General features: G+C 40.1%; 1 protein-coding gene across 2 annotated transcripts; it reads right to left on the reverse strand.

Annotated features, from left to right (window-relative positions):
* Positions 1 to 1,115: 1,115 nt before the first annotated feature.
* Positions 1,116 to 18,718, reverse strand: deaf1 (DEAF1 transcription factor). 2 transcript variants are annotated; one of them, XM_087843347.1, is made up of 13 exons: positions 18,218 to 18,718; positions 15,877 to 15,974; positions 15,417 to 15,543; positions 15,094 to 15,243; positions 11,738 to 11,877; positions 10,294 to 10,359; positions 10,110 to 10,154; positions 8,709 to 8,832; positions 8,322 to 8,453; positions 4,600 to 4,892; positions 4,330 to 4,428; positions 3,450 to 3,560; positions 1,116 to 2,365 (listed from the first exon to the last, which is right to left on the reverse strand). In XM_087843347.1, the coding sequence occupies exons 1-13, from the start codon at positions 18,414 to 18,416 to the stop codon at positions 2,264 to 2,266; spliced, it is 1,686 nt and encodes a 561-aa protein (XP_087699473.1). In that variant the 5' UTR covers positions 18,417 to 18,718; the 3' UTR covers positions 1,116 to 2,263. The 2 variants fall into 2 exon arrangements, with proteins under 2 accessions (XP_087699473.1, XP_006782365.2); XM_006782302.3 differs by having other exon boundaries at positions 3,450 to 3,539; positions 18,218 to 18,715.
* Between the last annotated feature and the right edge of the window lie 47 nt (positions 18,719 to 18,765).

Consider the following 18,765-nt stretch of genomic DNA (forward strand, 5'->3'; position numbering starts at 1 on the left):
CATTTAATTATTAGTTATTATTAACCCCTGGCTCTCTTCCACGCACGTCTTTGTCCTGCCCCCCCCCAACCGGTCGCAGCAGATTGGCGCCCCACCCTGAGCATGGTTTTGCTGGAGGTTTCTTCCTGTTAAGTGCTTGCTCATATGGGGTCATATGATTGTCAGGATTTTCTCTGTTTTCTCTGAATTATTGTAGGGTCTTTACCTTACAATATAAAGGGCCTTGAGGCAACTGTTGTTGTGATTTGGTGCTATATAAATTAAACTGAATTGATATGAAATACAGACTCATGTGTTGTTCATCTGAGATTGCTTTTCCTAATGTTAATATCTGATAAGGACCAGATTATCTTTATTATGTTTTATACACTCCTTAGGGTTGAAATAGGTCATTCTTCCTTTTTGCTATCGCTCTATCTTGATTTCACAATTCAGGTGTTTTCAAGTCATATTTTTTCATTATGGATAGATTATCCATAATGATTACCAAAAAGAATTTCACTGCGGCACCACCATGTAATTTATAACACTGCTACATCACTGCAGCACAGGGAGATTGTAAGCCATTATGTCAGCAGAAGTAAGCTTTATAACTAGTGTTTAAGTTGCTGACTGAATGGGGTCCCTACAGAACCTTGAACACACAAAAGAACATTATCATTATTTGATAGTGAAAAGTCAAGAAGGCCAACAGATTACATCAATCAAAACAGGCCAGGCCAACAGGGAAGGCGATTTTAAAAACCCCTCAACTCTACATTTACAGTTGTGAATTTTGGCATTAAGTCAATAAAATCACCTCACTGTGGTTAGGCTAAGCAGTAAGTGCCAGAAATGGCTCGTTCCTTCACTATCAGTGATCAGCAGCAGACACCTGAGTGCTGCTGGGCCTGAGACCCAGCAGAATCAAATGTCATGTCCAAAATGATTAATCAGGAGTCACTCTAATATAGCAGGTAGGCTACCAACTTGTTATTAAAAAGCAAAACTCTATTTAGCTGCACATCAGGGAAAATAAAAAAGCTAAATGTGCAAAAAGAAGAGAAGCCTTAATGTATGAAATAAAAACCCAAAATAAACAAACAAACAAACAAACAAACACTAGTAGTTTGCTGAACTATTTTTTTATTAATCAGTGAAACACAAAGAAAAAAGATCTTTACCTTTATATTTACAATTGCTTATAATACCTGTACATTCTTTCTGGACTTCAAGGGCTCTATAGCAACAGAATAACACACATATACAAATGTAAGAAAATAATAATTTACATACATAGTTTTTGCCAGAAAAAAATCAAAACATTCAGGACAGCAGTTTTGTTTGTTTCATGTTCAAGTCACTTCATCATTCCGAATTAAAGAAAGCTCCTCAACTTTAAATTCTCTAAATCCTCATCAGTGATAACCAACCTTGATTCTTTAATATCAAAATATGTCAATTCTGTCTGCTGAAAAATGTTCTGCAAAGTTTTGGCATGAGGGGACAAAAAAGTTCAATTTGAAAAATATAAAAAAAAAACCCAAAAACAACTGAAAATTGTCCCCCCAAACACAATGTTATTTAACTCTAAAAATAACTGGCTTGCTTTTCATCATCAACACGTAGACGTCAAAAGATTGACCAGCTTTCTTCTGATTGGCTCTCCCTTTCAAACAGAAGGATTTAATAGCAGGTTGCAGCAGCCAAAGCTGATTTCCTGAGATGACCATATAAGCACTTTGAAGTCTGAACTTTTGACTCACAGGGATTACTTGTACATACACTGAACCCAAAATCTGGCCACTGTGCTCATGCATAAATAACAAAAAAGAAGATGTCCTCTTTAATCAGGACTGTTTTTAGAGGATAATGAGGTAAACGAGGTAAAATGGCAACATTGGAGAGGTAACAGTGGCTGACGGAAGATATAGACCATATGACAACTGATGACACAATGTAATAAAGTCGCTAAAATATGATAGAATTAGGGACAAGATAAATTTATGATGAAAATATTAGTTAGAACCACCACTTCATTGGATACTGCTGCAATAACACTCCTTAATACTTTTCAGAAATGCTAAGTCAGTCTAGTCTAACTTCAGCTCTCACTCCATCAGTGACCTTTTTTACATGTCAACCTGAGAAAAAACCTTCACACTAAAGTAAAAATACTGCTATTTTCAAGCAGGTGTGTTCTCCCAGTTTAGGTCATTCAGTCTGCAGCAGCCGTTAACCTCACTGAAACGATGCACACGCTTTTTCTTAAACCGCTACACCTTCACTTCACTTTGTCCATGTCAATGGCTGTGATTGGCTCTTCCTGCTGGACAGCCATGCCCCCTGCTGACTGAGAGCAGGTGTGTTGATGGTCCTTCCAGTCCTGTGGACAAAAGAGACGGATGTGTGAAGTGACTGATTTTGAAAATCAAGTAGCAACCTTTTGGCATGAAAAATGAAAAGAAAAATGTCAAAAACTGCCTGCAAGGCCTCACACATGTGTTTACATTGTTAGTGCCTTTATGAGCATTTTAACTGAATGATCTGATAGTATGGCTTCCTGTGTGGTACAGATCATCTAGAAGTCTGTGCTTCAGTTTTAGTGGGTAAAGTTCTAGTATTTCAGTATAGTCTGACTCCATCCAATCATTTACATCACGATTAAAAACTCACTTATTTAATCCTTTTTTCCCGGTTAGTTAACGCCTGAATTTTTTTACTTAATTCCAGTTTTATCTTTCTTTATATCTTTTTCTACTTAAAACCTGTGTGTTTTTAGCAAGTTTGATTTGATATTCATTTTTATTCTTGTGTAATTAGTGCCATTGACCTGTTAGCATATTCAGTACTTTGTTAATGGTCTTATATCATTCATGTTTTAACCTGCTGTTTTATTGTGAAGCACTTTGGTATACCGTTGATTTTTAAATGTGCTATATAAATAAAGTTGTATTGTATTGTAGTCTATAGTCTGTTACTTTGTAAAAAATTATAGTGTATCTATGAGGGGATTAGTTTATGAATGCAGCTTGCTGACAATATTTGTTAACTTTAGCTGATAACTTAGGATTACCTCCAAATATGGTCACCTCTGAAAAAAAAAAACATGGCTGCAGCCAAAACACTTATATTAAGGCTTTAAAAACCAAACCAGTAAGTTATAATATTAGCTATTTGCAAATATATCAGTAAGAAGAAACAGCAGAAACACTTTACAGGCATGTTATGAGTTTGATTTTGCACAGTTTGAAACTCTTCAACACCCCAGTTGGAAACACGTTTGAAACCCAACAAATCCAACTACCAGTTGATTTGAATGTAACCGAGTAATCAACGACTGCTGTAACAATAAATTATTTTTTAAACTGCACTGTCATGAAAAAACATTAGTAAAGACTCATAACAAATGTCAGGGAAATCTGTCTATTTTTTGTGTGTCTGACAGAAAAAAGACAGTTGAGTCTTACCTTCCTCTGGCAAAATGTGGAGCAGTAGTTGACTTTGTGACAGCCCGTGCACTCACTCATCGCCACCCGGCCACAGTTTACACACATCTGCTGCAGAAACAAAGCAGGAGCCTGTGAACATGAAAGCTACAGCATTCAGCTCTGCAGATGATTCATCAAGAACTTTGTCACTGAGAACTCTTGTCTTGATAACTCGTTATATCTATATGCTTCACAGTATATGGTATAATCAAAAAGCTTGATTAAAAAAACAAAAGAAGACTAAAATTCTCTGCTTCCATGTGGTTTTTTTTTTTTATATTTACACTGGAGTTTTAGATACACGAGGTGTTCAATGCAGTATTTGAGAGCCTCAAACTTTTGGGGTAATTTGCAAATCAGAATTTTTTAACAATAAGATGTAAATAATCTTAAAACATGTATTCATTCCATGACCCAGGAGCTAGTTTCTATAATCACTACATTGCACCTGACCCTTTTGGCACCTCCTGCAGATGATGGGCCCACAGAATGGCTGGGCCATGTGACTCATTCGGGCTAAGCCCCATGGGTTAAAGACTTTGATTACTAGGACCCTCAAAACCCTCTAACATGACAAGGTGGCAGCTGCAGGCATGAGGAGTTCATTCCATGTCAGAATAGAAGCAACAAATTAAAGTATCTCAGGGTCTTATTCATGAATGAGGGGAAAGTCACGCGGGAGACTATTAAAAAAAACAAACAAACACCTAATTGCTTTTTGTGAAATGTAGTGTGCTTGGAACTAAAAGTGTGGATGTCTCAGGTCACAATACTTCTTTAAGACTTGTGCTAAATAAGAAATGTAAGGAATTTCAATAATACTTTGGAGCAAGTGAGTGTGTATGTAAGCATGTCATACATTGATGATGATCTCAGTGATTTCAGTGCCCCTCTTAGCTTCAGAGTCATCTGGCTGCTGAAATGAGATCTGGTTCTGAAACGGCTGGGTAAGACCACACTAAACACATACACACACACACACACAAACACACACACACACACACACACACACACACACACACACACACACACACACACACACACAAAACAAAGATTAAAGTCAAATCAATTTGTTGTTACTGCTGATCTAAATCTCACACCTTTTGTGTATGTGTGTGTGTGTGCTCACCTCCTTCCTGCCGCCATTACTTTTGACCCCTACAGGGTCCCCTGCAGAGTTTTTGGCCTGTTCGATCAGAGCCTTGAGCTGCTGGACATTGTTCAGCAGTGTGTTGGCCATCTCCTCCAGGTATATCCAAGTGTTCTTCTGCCCCTCGCTCACTATTGGCTCTGCTCCCCCAATAGGCCCCACATCAAGCCCAGCCACAAGCCCTGCCGATGGAGACGCCGCTGCAGTTGCCACTGCGACTTTGGCCTGAACTGGCTGATGAGCAACAGCTAACGCTGGCAATGCCGTTAGCACTTAGAGAGAGAAGAAAAGACAGCTGTTGATCTTTTTCTGCTACACTGTCTGAAATTTGCTGTTACAGTTTCATGAAAATCTGGTGTATCCTATTATTAGAATATTTCCTAAGATCAACTAAAAAATGGATTTGCAATAAAGAAATGTCCAACGTCTGAAAAGTATCTTTATGTACAAACTCAGTATTTGGCTGAATCTCTTTGTCACTAACTGGTGATTCAGCATGGTGTGGCATTGAGGTGATCAGCTGAAGTGTTTTTGAAGCCTGGGTTGCTTTGGTATCTCTCATTTGCATTTCTGGGTTGGGTGTTTCTCATCTTCTTCTTGACAATCTTCTTTCTTCTTCCTAGCGGTTTATATCCCGCGATGCAGGGTCCGCTATCTTGCATGCCTTCCTCCATTTCTTCCTATCAAGGGCGTCTTCTGGTGTAACATTCACAGCCTTCATATCATCCTTGATTCGGTCCATCCAGCGCTTTTTTGGTCTTCCTTGTGGCCTGTTTCCATCCAGATCTAATTGCTGGGCTGTCTTTGCGATGGAATTTTTATCACTACGGACAACATGGCCGTACCATCGGAGCCTCGCCTCTCACATCTTGTCTGTGATCGGTCTCACTCCCCATTGTTTCCTGACATCTTCGTTCCTCGCTCGGTCAAGTCGTGTGAGACCCAGAGGCCACCTCAGCATCTTCATCTCCATGGTGTGAAGAGCTTGTTCGTGTTTGGTCGTCGCTGGCCAGCACTCTGACCCGTAGAGTGCCACTGGGCGCACAAGTGACTTATAGACTTTTGCCTTAAGATAGATTGGCATTCTCTTGTCACATAAGACTCCAGTCACCTGATGCCACTTCCTCCACGCTGTGTTGACACGGAGTCTGGCGTCTGGTAGAGTTTCGCAGTCCGAGGTGACAAGGGACCTGAGGTACTTGAATTGGGCAACTTTAGTCAGCGGCTCGCCGTCGATAGTGATGGTACTGTTGGTCTGGGGGCCGCATTCAAGGTACTTGAAGGTTCAGGCGCATGCCGTTTTCGAAGAGCCGGTCTTTCCATGCTTGTGTTTGGGTTTGCAGGGCTAGGCAGTTTTCTGTTTCTGATAGGCACACATCATCTGCATACAGGAGGCTCCATGGATGTGGTGTCGCCGTCGCGGTGTCCATACAGAGAGTGAACAACAGGGGCGAGAGGGCCGAGCCCTGGTGGACACCAACGGTAATCGGGAAGGCTGTTGATGTTCCCGCTGAACATCGGACCTCGCTTGTGACATTACGGTAGAGCAGATGAGTCCATTTCACATAGGCTTCCTGGGTACCATGAGTTCGTAATGATCTCCAAATCAGCTTGTGGGGGACCCTATCGAATGCCTTTTCCAGATCCAGGAAGACCATGTGCACTGTCTTGTTCTTTTCCCGGTGCTTTTCCATCAGCAAACGGGCCGCGTGTATGGCATCGATAGATCCACAGCTCTTAACAAAGCCGCATTGATTCAGGGTGATTGTGACCAGTTGACGGATCCGATTTTCCAGGACACGTTCGAAGATCTTCATTGCATGGCAGAGTAGACAAATTGGTCGATAGTTGGTGCACTCTGTGACGTCTCCCTTGCCTTTCCAGATGGGCACTGTGATGCTCAATGTCCAAGCTCGGAGGGCTTTGTCTTCGACCGTGATATGGTTGAAGAGTGCTGCAAGGTATGTTGTACCGCAGTCGTCCATCATCTTCTAGATTTCAGCTGGGATGTCGTCCGGTCCTGTGGCTTTTCCGTTTTTCATTTTCTTCAATGCGTTTTGGACTTCGGCAGTGGTGATTGGTGTGACAGGCCCTGCGACTGGGTCCGTGGGCGGGATAGGCCGCTTGACAATTCCTCTTGACAATACCCAACAGATTCTCTACAAGGTTCAGGTGAGGGGAATTGGCTGGCCAATCAAGCACGGCAATAAAATGATCAGAAACCAATTTGATAGCAGTTTCAAAATAAATGCGCTTTGAAATCATTTATCTAAGGCGTTTTTTATGTCTCACTTTGTGAATGTAAAAACCCAACAAGGTACATGAGTTGGAAATTACCCGTAGCGATAAATATGCTAAAGCAGGCAAGACTCCAGCACCTTGAACTGCAGTTTACAACAGTAGTCTTCTGCTCTGCAGCCTCAGAGAGCTCAGCTTAGGTTGAACCAGCTCTCAAACAGGTTCTGGTTAGAGTGATTGACCAGCTCGCAGACAATAATCAGAGCAGAAAAAGGACCATTGTCACCAGCTGTAGTCCCAGACAATGGATTATGGATTGTCTACAGAAGTGGGCAATGAGTCTCCACAGGTAGTCACACATGTGAGCTGTCTGAACTGCCTCTGTGTCCTTCACCACAAGGTTAACGAAGCAACCCAGGCCTCAGTGCTTCTGCTTGTAAGCTTTGTCATAATTTTAAGTCCACAGAATAAAATTTAATTAGATTTTTTGTACCTTTTTTCTGTCAGGGTAGTAAGAAAGTAAGAGTCTACTAAAGTGTTATAGTGTAAAACACACCACCATTTACCTGTGAGAGCACTCACACACCTTTTTTGTTTCTCAAGGTTGTGTTAAAACACAGTGTGTGATAGATGTCTGGTTATTTTTAGACTTGGACCTGTCTGTACCTCAGCTGGTGATGGTTTAAAATGGCCACACATTGGAAGTGTTGGAGTGATTCACTGCACTTCCTTTATTAAATATCCTTGCTTTAAGTGCAAACAGACCAAATTGTATTTTGGATGTTGATTAAAATAACTACATTCTTCTTTAATAACAGCTTTGCACACTTCATAGGCCTGACACCTGGAGGTTTTTCATTAGTCTTGAGGTTCCCACATATTCTGAGCATGTTTTGGCTGCTTTTCCTACATTTTGCAGTCAGACTCCTCCCACAGTATCTGAGCGTTTTTGTTTATAAGCTTTTAAAATGTCAATGTTTTCAAGTTTTGCTGAGGTACTTTTTTATTAAGTTAACACACAGACTACTTCAGTAAAAGAGCCACAACTGTGACATTTACTGCCATCAAGCCAGTCTCCAGAAAAACAGTCAAAGCAGGCTGAATTCTGAATGCTATCAAAAGGAAACTTCTTGTTTTTTTGGTGTTTTTATGAAATCCAAAATCAGACTGACTTGATATTGAATAAGTAACACTGTGAAGGTGTATATTGTCGATCTAGAGTGAAATGACTTTCCATATAATAGGGTTCAAACACAAAAATATATACATATCCTGCATGGATGTTGATTAAAATAACTACATTCAAAACCATGCAGGATATGTATATATTTTTGTGTTTGTGGAATTTCAAGGACCAATGGGCTGATTCCCACACTGAGAATTGTGATTGTTTAAGTGCCTACTCAAACAAATGCACTACAATGTACGACTGAATGAATTCTCAGTCACTCAGGGGATGGTACCTGCGGTGCTGGCAAACACCTCGCTCTGTGCCGAGCCCTCTGAGATGATGGCAGCAGCAGCGTCGCCTGTTGGCGTGCGGTCAAAGGTCAAGGTCCCAGAAGTAGTGAACTGCCCAGATGGGGACACTGTGACTGTAAGAAAGAAACAGAAGTGTGATTCATGTTTGGACAACAAGTAGTTTAAAGGTTGGGCTTACATTTTTTACTTTACAGATCTGATTTTGAGAACTTGAGAATAAACTTTTAATTAATTAAAATTTTCAGGAACACAAATTTAAGTACAGGAAATGATTTGAGAAGGAAGATGAATTCTAGATCAAAACAACTATCCCTGGCTGTAAGTGCACAAAGTTACAAAATCATGAGCTGTGAGCACATGTGACCTACATGTGGTTCCCGGAGTCAATGTAATGTTCTTGGTAGCAGGAAGTTCCTTCTTGGCAGGAATGATCACAGGTTCAGTGTCCTTCTTTCGTCTCTTGTATGGGACAAAGAGGCGTACGGGGCCGGTCTGAGTCAAGCAGAAAGAGAACAGAGATAAAATCAATGCAACATCTAAGAAATCAAATGAAAGCAGAGACAACAAAATGACTGCTGATACCGATAAACCATTACTGTTTTAAAGTCATGTCTGTTTTAAGATAGTCATCACTAAGTACTTACAGTTATATTTAGTTATATTTCTATTAATTTAAGTAACAATGTAAAAAAACAAATAAAATAAAAAATATTGTGCAGTAACTAAAATTATTAACTAAAAGTGTACAGAAAATGTCTTTGGCAGCAAAATCTGCATAAGAAGGCTTTGGTGCAAATGTTGTTGTTACTGGGATGTCTAGTGAAACTAAACTGAACAGAAAACAAAAATTCAAAATGAAGTTATTATTATTATCATACATTACTGTAAAGGGCTAAATGTCAGCGGTCTAATGTGCAGCTGTCATTCCATAAGTAACAGCAGCACAGAGAGTGCACTTGTGCTCCTGCGATGACCAAATCACCAGATTCTGGTGCAGCCCTATTTGATGTCATAGAGCTGTATCAGCTGTTCCTTTGAGTAGCTGGTGCTCAACTGATCCATTTGATTTTGCGGTACAAGATTAGAGCAATGTGTCACATGCTGCAATCTATGTGAGCATGGAGGGAACCCGAGTTAACAAAGAAAACCAATAACCATCGCCCGGCACATGTTATATATGTTTAGGTTTTGAGTTTTGTCGAGCCAGTAAGGAAAGCCCAGACTGCTTTGATTTGCTTTGTTGTATATTTTTGATTCGTAGAGACTTAATCAAGAAGCCTCAAAGCATAAATGATGCCAAATGGGGCGCTACTAAGCAACAAATCAAGGGTATATTTTATCTTTAAATCTTCTTTTTAATGAATTACAATTTACATTGTTGTGTGTAAGTTTCTGAATTTAGGAAAAATGCTAATTTGACCAATTTAAAATGATTATGAAGCATTTAAATTAGTACTATAAAGAACCCTATATATCTGACCCTCTCAAGAAAAATTACATGTGAAGCCCTTGTGTTGCAGAAGAAGGAGCTCCCTTCTGTGTTAAAACTGGGGAGTAGAAGAAGGCCTAAAAAAGAAGCCATCTTGTTTATTAATAGGCACACTGCTCTAATATTCACCCTGAGATGCGATCACAGCACAGACTGAGAGAATCATTTTGTTTAATGATAATGTATCTCCATATAGATCGCAAGAGAAAGCATCTGGAAATGAAGTTGTAGTGATGGACATTAACAAAAAACAAAAAAACAAAAAGAAAAAATTATTTACCATGCTGATATTTTCTTCTCCCAGAGAGTCTCCCTCCTTCGGACACTAATGATGCAAAAAATAAGACGAACACAAACAGATATTATTCAGATATTACGTGCAACATCTCAGATTATCATGATTTAAATAATTTCTAATTAACGGACTGATTTAAAGCTCATCAGGACTTGTCCACTTCACTCACCGCTATCAGGTCATCACAGCAGGCTGCACAGGTACAGGAGGCAGCATGGGGGTTCAAGATACGCTCCTGCAAACACAGGTTTACTGCATGAGGTTTTGCATGGACTTGGCCCACCTCCTTTTATAAACAAAAGACTAACTAGAAAAAAAAGTTTTAGAAAAGTAATTGTTTTCTGTTTTCTGGCTCACTCTTCTTTACAACGTTGCTTCAGTTCATTGAGGTTTACAGGGATTCATTTATGCACATCTCTCTTAATGTCAAAGGCCATTGCAACATCTTGATACTTGATACTTTTCAGCTATTCTGTTTCATATTTGTTGGTGTTCTTAGGACAGGGGTGGGCAACTCCAGGCCTCGAGGGCCGGTGTCCCTGCAGGTTTTAGATGTGTCCTTGAACCAACACAGCTGATTTAAATGGCTAAATTAGCTCCTCAACGGCTGTATCCCAATTCAGGGTCTGCAGCCTTAAAGTACGCAGCCTCAACGATCCTCAAGGGCCGCGTACTTAAAGACCGCTAAGGCTGGAAGTGCGAGGCTTGATACTAACAGCTGGAAACGTTTCATAGAGCTTTGTTTGACAGAAATGAACGAGAAAATCTTTTGTTCATTTGTTTGTTATTTCTACATGACCTTTGATCATTCTCTGTAAGATTAAGGTCAGCTATTGAACGGCGTATATTTTAAAGTAAAGGCTGTAAAACCAAGTTAGTACAAACGTCACTAATGTCACATAACTTTGCCGACATGTGGCCAACAGTAATGTTTTAATTTTCTTTGTTATTAAACATTTGCACATAAATAAGTGACATGATATTCAGTACTTACTTAAAGTTTACTCTTCGGGCGCCCCTCATCCGCCGTTTTTTTCGGCAAAATTATCCACACCCACCGCCGCGCTATGCATTCTGGGATATGTTGGGCCACGAAGTCTACACCGCCACGTCCTTAAAATTCAGGGAAATTAAGGACGCATTTGAGGGCCGCATTTCGAGCAGCCTTCGAATTTGGACAGCCTTCGTCGCGTCGCGGTGACGTAATCGGCCTTAAAATGCGGCCTTTAAGGCTGCAGACCCTGAATTGGGATACAGCCAACATGTCCTGAAGTTCTCCAGAGGCCTGGTAACAAACTAATCATGTGATTCAGGTGTGTTGACTCAAGGTGAGATCTAAAACCCGCAGGACACCGGCCCTCGAGGCCTGGAATTGCCCACCCCTGTCTTAGGATCATTGTCCAGCTGCATGAGCCAATCAGTCAATTTTTAGCTATCAGACAGATGGTCTCACATTTGACTCTAGAATACTTTGCTAGTTTCGTGGCTCAAGATTAGCTTAGGAAAATCCAAATTCATAAATCGGAAATGCAAATTTCTTTGCATCACACAATACAGCGCAGCACTGCAGTAGTACGATAGTGAGATAGTAGTGAAGCAGTATATTTAATTACCTGTATGAGGCAGAGCAGAGGTCTGCCAGCATATCTGATGCTCCTCTTCCAGTCTTTGCTGCTTGCTCGCCCTGCGAGACCTTCAAACTCAGTGGGAGTGTACCACTGCTGGTTGTGTTTGATGCAGCGACCTTTGCCCCCTGACAGAACACAACACTGTGAGTGTGGGCAGCAATAAAACAAGTAACTCAAAATATACACAGTATAAAAGAGTCTTGGCTATAATATTTCACTCTGGATAGAAGTACCTTTGATTTTATCCCAACTACTTCTCAACACATTTTAGTGTTGGGGGCTACACCCTCTTAATGGCACAAAAATGAATTGCTCGTCCCCTGTAGCTCAACTTCATGTTCCAAGCTCCCATCAAAACTCTAGCATAAAAAAAAATTGTTCTTTTTTTTTTTTTGGCCACCTGTCCTGTTTGGTTCTTTTGCCATCAGAATTATTGTCTGAAGGCAAAGAGAGAAGCCCTTACTTTACCAAGCGGACCATCCCTGCCTTGCCGTATTGGTCCATTTGATTGACCTTTGTTATTATTATTTATTTATTTTATTTTATTTTCAGTTGTTACAGACGGGACAGACATGACTGGGGGGAGGGAGGGAAACAAAGACAGCGGGGAAGAGAAATAGTGATGAAGGGCCAAAAATACATATTTTTATATATATCACCTGGATCACCTGTTGAGAGAGAAAAAAAAGAGAAAACAAGCAAACAAAAACAGCAATATAATAAACAACACCATCGCGATACTCTATGTGTATATAGCAGTAAATATTAAATATTGAATATTATTGTGCAGCACGTAAGATTTACACCGCACAGTGTGCTTTGAGGTAGGAGCCAAAAAGGGTGTAGTTTGTGTCTGTGAACACCCGTATGTACACCTGTGAGCATGAGCACGCTTGTATTTAAAAGGTTCCTTCATGTAATGATCTGCTATGTGGGGAGCCACAGCCCCGTCCTCCAGGGCATGAAGCAGGTATGGCAGAGATACCCCAGGTCTAGGTACCCTTGCCCCTGGAGGGGGAAACTGCACCCAGGTAGTGAATAAAAAATTGTTCTGCACCAGAACTTTTAGGCAAGCTTCTACATCATTTTGTCTATTGTGCCTGTGCTCCTCTGTATTAGCAGTGAGACAACAGTGCCATCATGAGGTCAAACAGGCAAAAGCAACACTGTCACTTGTATATAGCAAATTATAAAAACAAATATAGCTGAAGGAATATAGAGTGCTGTGAAAATTATTGGTAATTACTTATTTTTCTTATTTTTAATAACATATGTCACATATGTTTCAGGTCATCTAAACTAATTTTAATATTAGACAAAGATAAAAACAGTAAATACTGTAAATACAAAATGCTGTTTGCAATAATGATCTAATTTATTAAGGGGAATATATCCAAAACAACCAACATGGTCCTATGTGTAAAACGTAATTGCCCTTTCTTGTTAAATAATGAATTAACTTTGGTTAACCACTTTTTTAGAGAGCTGAGTAAACTTTCACCAGTCACACCCAAGTATTACCAGGCCAGTTGAATTAAAAAAAAGTCACTTAAATAGCACCTGTCTGACAAAAATAGGCTACAAGAAAGAAGAAGTCAGAACATTTATGAATTGCCTCACATGTCTCAATTATGGTCAGTGATGATAATTCAAGAAAAAGAAAGAAACTGGAAAACAATGGTGGGAGAATATTCTGTGAACTGACCTTTGAAAATCGGAATTTTTTTGAATTTCTTTTGGTTTGTGTTCTGCTGTAAAACTAACACAGCATTTCATAAAAATACGTCATAGCAACAGTCAAACAACGTGGTGGTGGTGGTGTGATCATAGGTTTGCTGCTTAAGGATGGGAACAATTTGGCATAACTGACGGACTCATGAATTCTCCTCTCTACTTGAAAATCCTAAAGGAGAATGTCCAGTCATTAGCTTATACCCTGAAGCTCAAGTGCACTTGGGTTATGCAGTAGGATAATGATCTGAAACACACCAGCAAGTAGAGCTGGGCCATATTATACCGTTCACGGTAATACCGGTATAATGTTGGGCAACGATAAGAAAATGAAATATCGCAATGGAATATGGGTAAAACGCACATGTGCAGTGCCTTTGTTTTCATATGCACATGGCGGAAAAAGCATGGCGACGATGCAGAATGAGAAAGGCGAAAGCGGATCGTTGAATGAAATGGATGAAATGAACCAGAACTGGTTTGTAAAAATGCTGCAACTTCAGTGGTGTGGAACTGGTTTAGCTTTTGTCCGTCAGATACACAACAAAGCACTATTTTTGGTAGAGCATGCTAACGGGCCGTCGTTATTACCGTGTTGTTTGGAAAATACGGCACACTTAAAATCAATCCTTTGATTTTTCTGAAAATCGGCAGTGCCCCTTATAATCATGTGTGCCTTATGTATGAATTCTGGTTGTGTTTACTGACCTCGAAACGATTTTATGTGGTACACGGTAGTGGTGTGCAGATTGATACTGAAATATCGATTCTTCCGATACCAGCAATTTATGTTCTAGAATCGATTCTCATATTATAATATCGATATTTTAGTACTCTGGGGTAAATTTGAATGAACGCAGTGGAAAGAAACTATATCATTTGGATCGTCTAATTTGGAAGGAACTACTTCCTCTTACGCCTTTCATAGTCATATGCGAAATACGGCTGTATAAATGTGTCGCAGCCCCTTGGCGTGCACACTCACAACAATGGCTGAGCACAAACAGAGTCATGTGTGGACGTGTTTTACCGCCACAAACAGCCAAGACGCGGTTTGTGATATACTGTTAAATTTTATATAACTTTAATGCACATAAAAAACAGCTGCTTGTTTAAGTGAAAATACATTGATGGGGTTTTTTTTTGCACTAATAAAGTTGTGGAGTTGTAAAGTATTTTGTCTAGTGTCAATTATATCGTCAGTTATATCGTTATCACAAATTTTCAAATGTATATTGTGATAAATATTTTTGGTCATATCGCCCTGCTCTACCAGCAAGTCCACCTCTGAACTGCTCATGAGATAAAAGCAGAGTGGCCTACTCAAAGTCTGGTCTTAAATTTGACTGAGATTGTTTGGCATGTCCTTAAATTGGCCCTTCACACTCAAAAACGCTATAATGTGGCTGAATTAAAATAATTATACTAAAATAAGATGGGTAAAATTCCACCACAGGGATGTGAAAGACTCGTTGCCAGTTTTTGCAAATGTTTGATCGCAGTTCTAACCTACTACAACCAGTTAATCTGGAGTTTTACATCTCCAAAGTAACCTGAATAACAAGATCAGCTTGACCATGTGATATAGCATGCATAGGTGTGATAATCACCTGATCCCAGTCTGTTTTTGTACAGAAGTCCGCTGGTATTCCTGCAGCGTACCGGCAGCTCATTGTTGTAAACTGAGGGATCCCAGTTGTACTTGGAGCAGGAGTCTTTGTCCTGGGGTGGAGTCAGAGGAGTGGGTGGGGTCTGCGAACCTGGGAGAAGCACAGGAGAACATAAATAAATGTACAGATCAGACATTTCAGATTACCAGACACCTGTAGACACCACACACACACACACATACACACATACACACACACACACACACACACACACACACACACACACACACACACACACAACACACACACACACAGGGGTGTACCTGATGTGATGGTGGCAGCGGACTTGAGGCCAGCTGCTTCCACGATGCTGCCGTCAGTATGAACCACAATCAGAGTAGCCTTCTGGGTACTGAGACCTTCACCCAGCTGGAGAGTGGTCCTGCCGCTCTGTGACAGATGTGGAAGAAGTACATACACTCATAATCATGGAGCAGCATAAGAGGTATGAGAATATGTTGATGTTTTAAAAAAACGACTCGAGTAGTCAGCAGGGAAGCCCATGTGATTTTGTGAATCAGGTTCTAATAATTAACGCTACAGTGCTAACGTGCGCAAATGAATCAGTTCTGTGCTGAAGACATTTGACATTAATTGGTTTTTATTCAACGTCATGTCAATTTTCTGTAAATAATGTCATAAGATACTGTTTATCATCATCAAAATGTAATAAATGGCAAAAATAGAAGGGGAATGGATCTAGTCGAGTGTGTGTTAATCTACCAGCACGTGCTCAGGGAGACTCCCAGATGTGGCGACTGTTGTGGTGAAAACATTGTCCTCTGTCGCATGAACGCCACTCACTGTAACTGCCGTCACATCTGATCAACAACAAGAAATTTCATCGACACATAAACCTCCAGATTAGCAGGAATACAGTATGAATAAAAATATAACTACAAAGGAGGATTACAATAATAATGACATAAAGTAGGTAACATAGAAAATAATAAACACTGGTATTACCAGAATCAGAAGACTATTCTATTATGTGCTTATAAGAATGAATGATTTTCCTCTATATCAGTCATGGTACTGGATCTCGTTTTGTTTTTTAGTCTTTGTTGCTCCGTTTGCTTCTTGTTTTTCTTTTGCTGCTTGAACTTTTTCTTCACAGTAATTCAGCATTTTGTTGTGTTAGTTTTGCTATCTAGTTTCTGTTCATTACTACAGTTTGCTAGTACTGTATTTCTCTTTTTTCATTCACCCCCCTCCCCATGTTCCCTGTGGTCTGGTTTAGCTTCCATCTCTGTGCCCAGTGTTCCCATGTTCAACTTTTTCTGTTTTATTTTGATAGTCTCTTGCGCATTGTGTTCGGTTCTACTTCCTCCTCTGTCCCATTGTGTGATTGTCTACACCTGTGTTAGTTTAGCTGTCTCTAATCCCCCCATTACCTTGTGTATATACATAGTTTTAGTCTGGCTGTATTCACTTGTCACGTTGTACTGTTTTCCTGCCTGCCTCAATCCGTATATTTTCTTGCCATTTGGATTCCATTCTGTGAACTCTGTTTTGATTTACTCATTCTAGCCCAGTAAATAGTTTGTTTTGTTTTTGAATCCTGCCTCCAGGTCCTCACTTTTCACACTCCACACCATAACATTACTCTCAGGCTTTAAATAATAAAGTTTAAGCAGAAGGAAATGAACGGATGGATGAGGGGAAATATTATACTTGGGACAAATACATGATGACTCATGTCTGTGGTATATGTTACTGATATGTTACAATTTTAGGATGGAATTTGGCATCACACACAACGGTGTGTCCGTAGGAGGGACATAATGAGCTGCCAGACCCATACACCCTCACCAATTCCACTGGACTAGAGTACTGTTAATCTCCCAAATCTCTCATCATGACAGGGAATAAAAGGCTGCATCTAAAGAAGAGATTTTGAGTGTCCTTGAATAACTACTCCTGAAGACTACTTAAAGAAGTTAAAAGAAAGCTTCCTTAAAGATATTCATACCAAATATTGACTTTTAAAATCATCAGAATTATAAAGACTTTAGTTTTGCCTTATGTACACAGTATTTCCATGTTTGTTTGCATATGTTTCAATAAACTACTGCACCCATTTTCCAAACAAAATATAAAGAAGGGTTGGCTCAAGATTTTGCACAATCGTGTAGCTAACTGGAACTATTAAAGAAGTAGAAGGTAGAAGGACAACTGTTTACTTTTAATCATTGATAACATGGTGAAAAGATCATGTTACATGTTTGCTCATGTACACTTGGCTGAAAATCAAGTATTTTATTGTAGTATCCATCTGAAGCTTTCACATTTTTACTTTTTAACGTCCCATGGGTTTCACCAGATCAGGGTAACACAGTATTTTCATACTAAACACTAAATATGCTTTTACAGTATCTACTGCTGAATTTAAATGGAATTTAAAATGTGAAATGTGATTGAGATACTACGTTTTATTTGTTTGTTTTTTGTCTTTAGCATTTGTATAAATATATGTGTATACATTTTGTATTTTGAGTTTGCATTGCTGCTACATTGGCTGAGTAGCTCTTATGCAGACTCAGTATATAATGCATATAATTCTAAATAAAGAAACTTTATTAGATGAAGTATGTTTTGATGCTACCACATAGTTTAGCACTTTGCAATGCAATCTTTCCACTACACAAAGACGTTTAATCTCATTAGCAGGGTTAGTTTCAACAATAACAACATTTGTATGAGGGCAAAAGGATGTACGTGAGATTGAAAATCAGTATTTTCTATACCTGTCTTCCCCACTGGATTTATTATTGGTTTTGTGTTGGCCCCTATCCCATGTTTGTGGTTCCCTCGGTGTTTGCCACCTGGGCCACCCGAGGCTTTTTTTTAAAAACACATCTTCAAGCGTCCCTCTTATGAATCATTAACTTTTCTGAATAATAAATAATGTATTCAGCAGATAACAATGTTCTCTCCGTTTAAAGCAGTGCCCGTACATAAACAGTGTTTGGTTTAGAGGCAGCTGGTGCTAACGTTATTATCTCAGTTTGTGTTTTAGCGCCACCCCGCACAGCAGCGGCCTGCTGCTAACTGTAGCTGTTACCTGCAAAGGCTGCCTCGGCCTCGTCTGGGTTCGGTAGGGACTCGGCTCCTAAGCCGATGTTTCCCGGTTCCGCCATCACAGCCATCGTGGTAACTTCGGCCTCCGATTCGGTATCCGAGCCCACTCCCTCCACCGGCGGCTCGCCGATGGGCGGTTCATCCAGCCCGAGCGCTTTCGTTGCCGAGTCCGCTTCGTCCATTCCTCCCTCGAACGACAAGAGCCGAAAGTCACCGAGAAAGGACGTCGGGCAGAGCGGGTTCGACCTCACCCGAGCCCTGTACGGAGCAGACAGAAATCTCCGCAAACGGAACTCTTTACAGGTAATCTTTAAATGTTCTAAAAAAATTCAGGTAACCACAAAGGACTCGACTCAGCTAATACGGAGAGAGGAGGGCTTCCCGTTCTTTGTATTTTCATCAAGTCTGAAGAAGGAGATAACACCGGAAATTGCCGAAAGAACACGAACCAACCCGAAAGGACACAGCAACACAGCACTACAGGCACCCCATACAAATGTTTATATTAGATGTGTGTTAATGTTCTTGTTT

This window comes from Neolamprologus brichardi, chromosome 7 (assembly GCF_056152115.1).
Source record: "Neolamprologus brichardi isolate AB-2024 chromosome 7, ASM5615211v1, whole genome shotgun sequence".
Lineage (NCBI taxonomy): Eukaryota > Metazoa > Chordata > Actinopteri > Cichliformes > Cichlidae > Neolamprologus > Neolamprologus brichardi.

Excerpts from the sequence above, each read along its gene's own strand:
- deaf1 (XM_087843347.1), bottom strand. The coding sequence starts at position 18,416 with ATGGACGAAGCGGACTCGGCAACGAAAGCGCTCGGGCTGGATGAACCG. Across the intron at positions 15,544-15,876 it reads GTCTCCCTGAGCACGTGCTG|AGCGGCAGGACCACTCTCCA; the intron begins GTAGATTAACAC and ends CATCTGTCACAG. Across the intron at positions 10,155-10,293 it reads GCTGTGATGACCTGATAGCG|TGTCCGAAGGAGGGAGACTC; the intron begins GTGAGTGAAGTG and ends TTGCATCATTAG.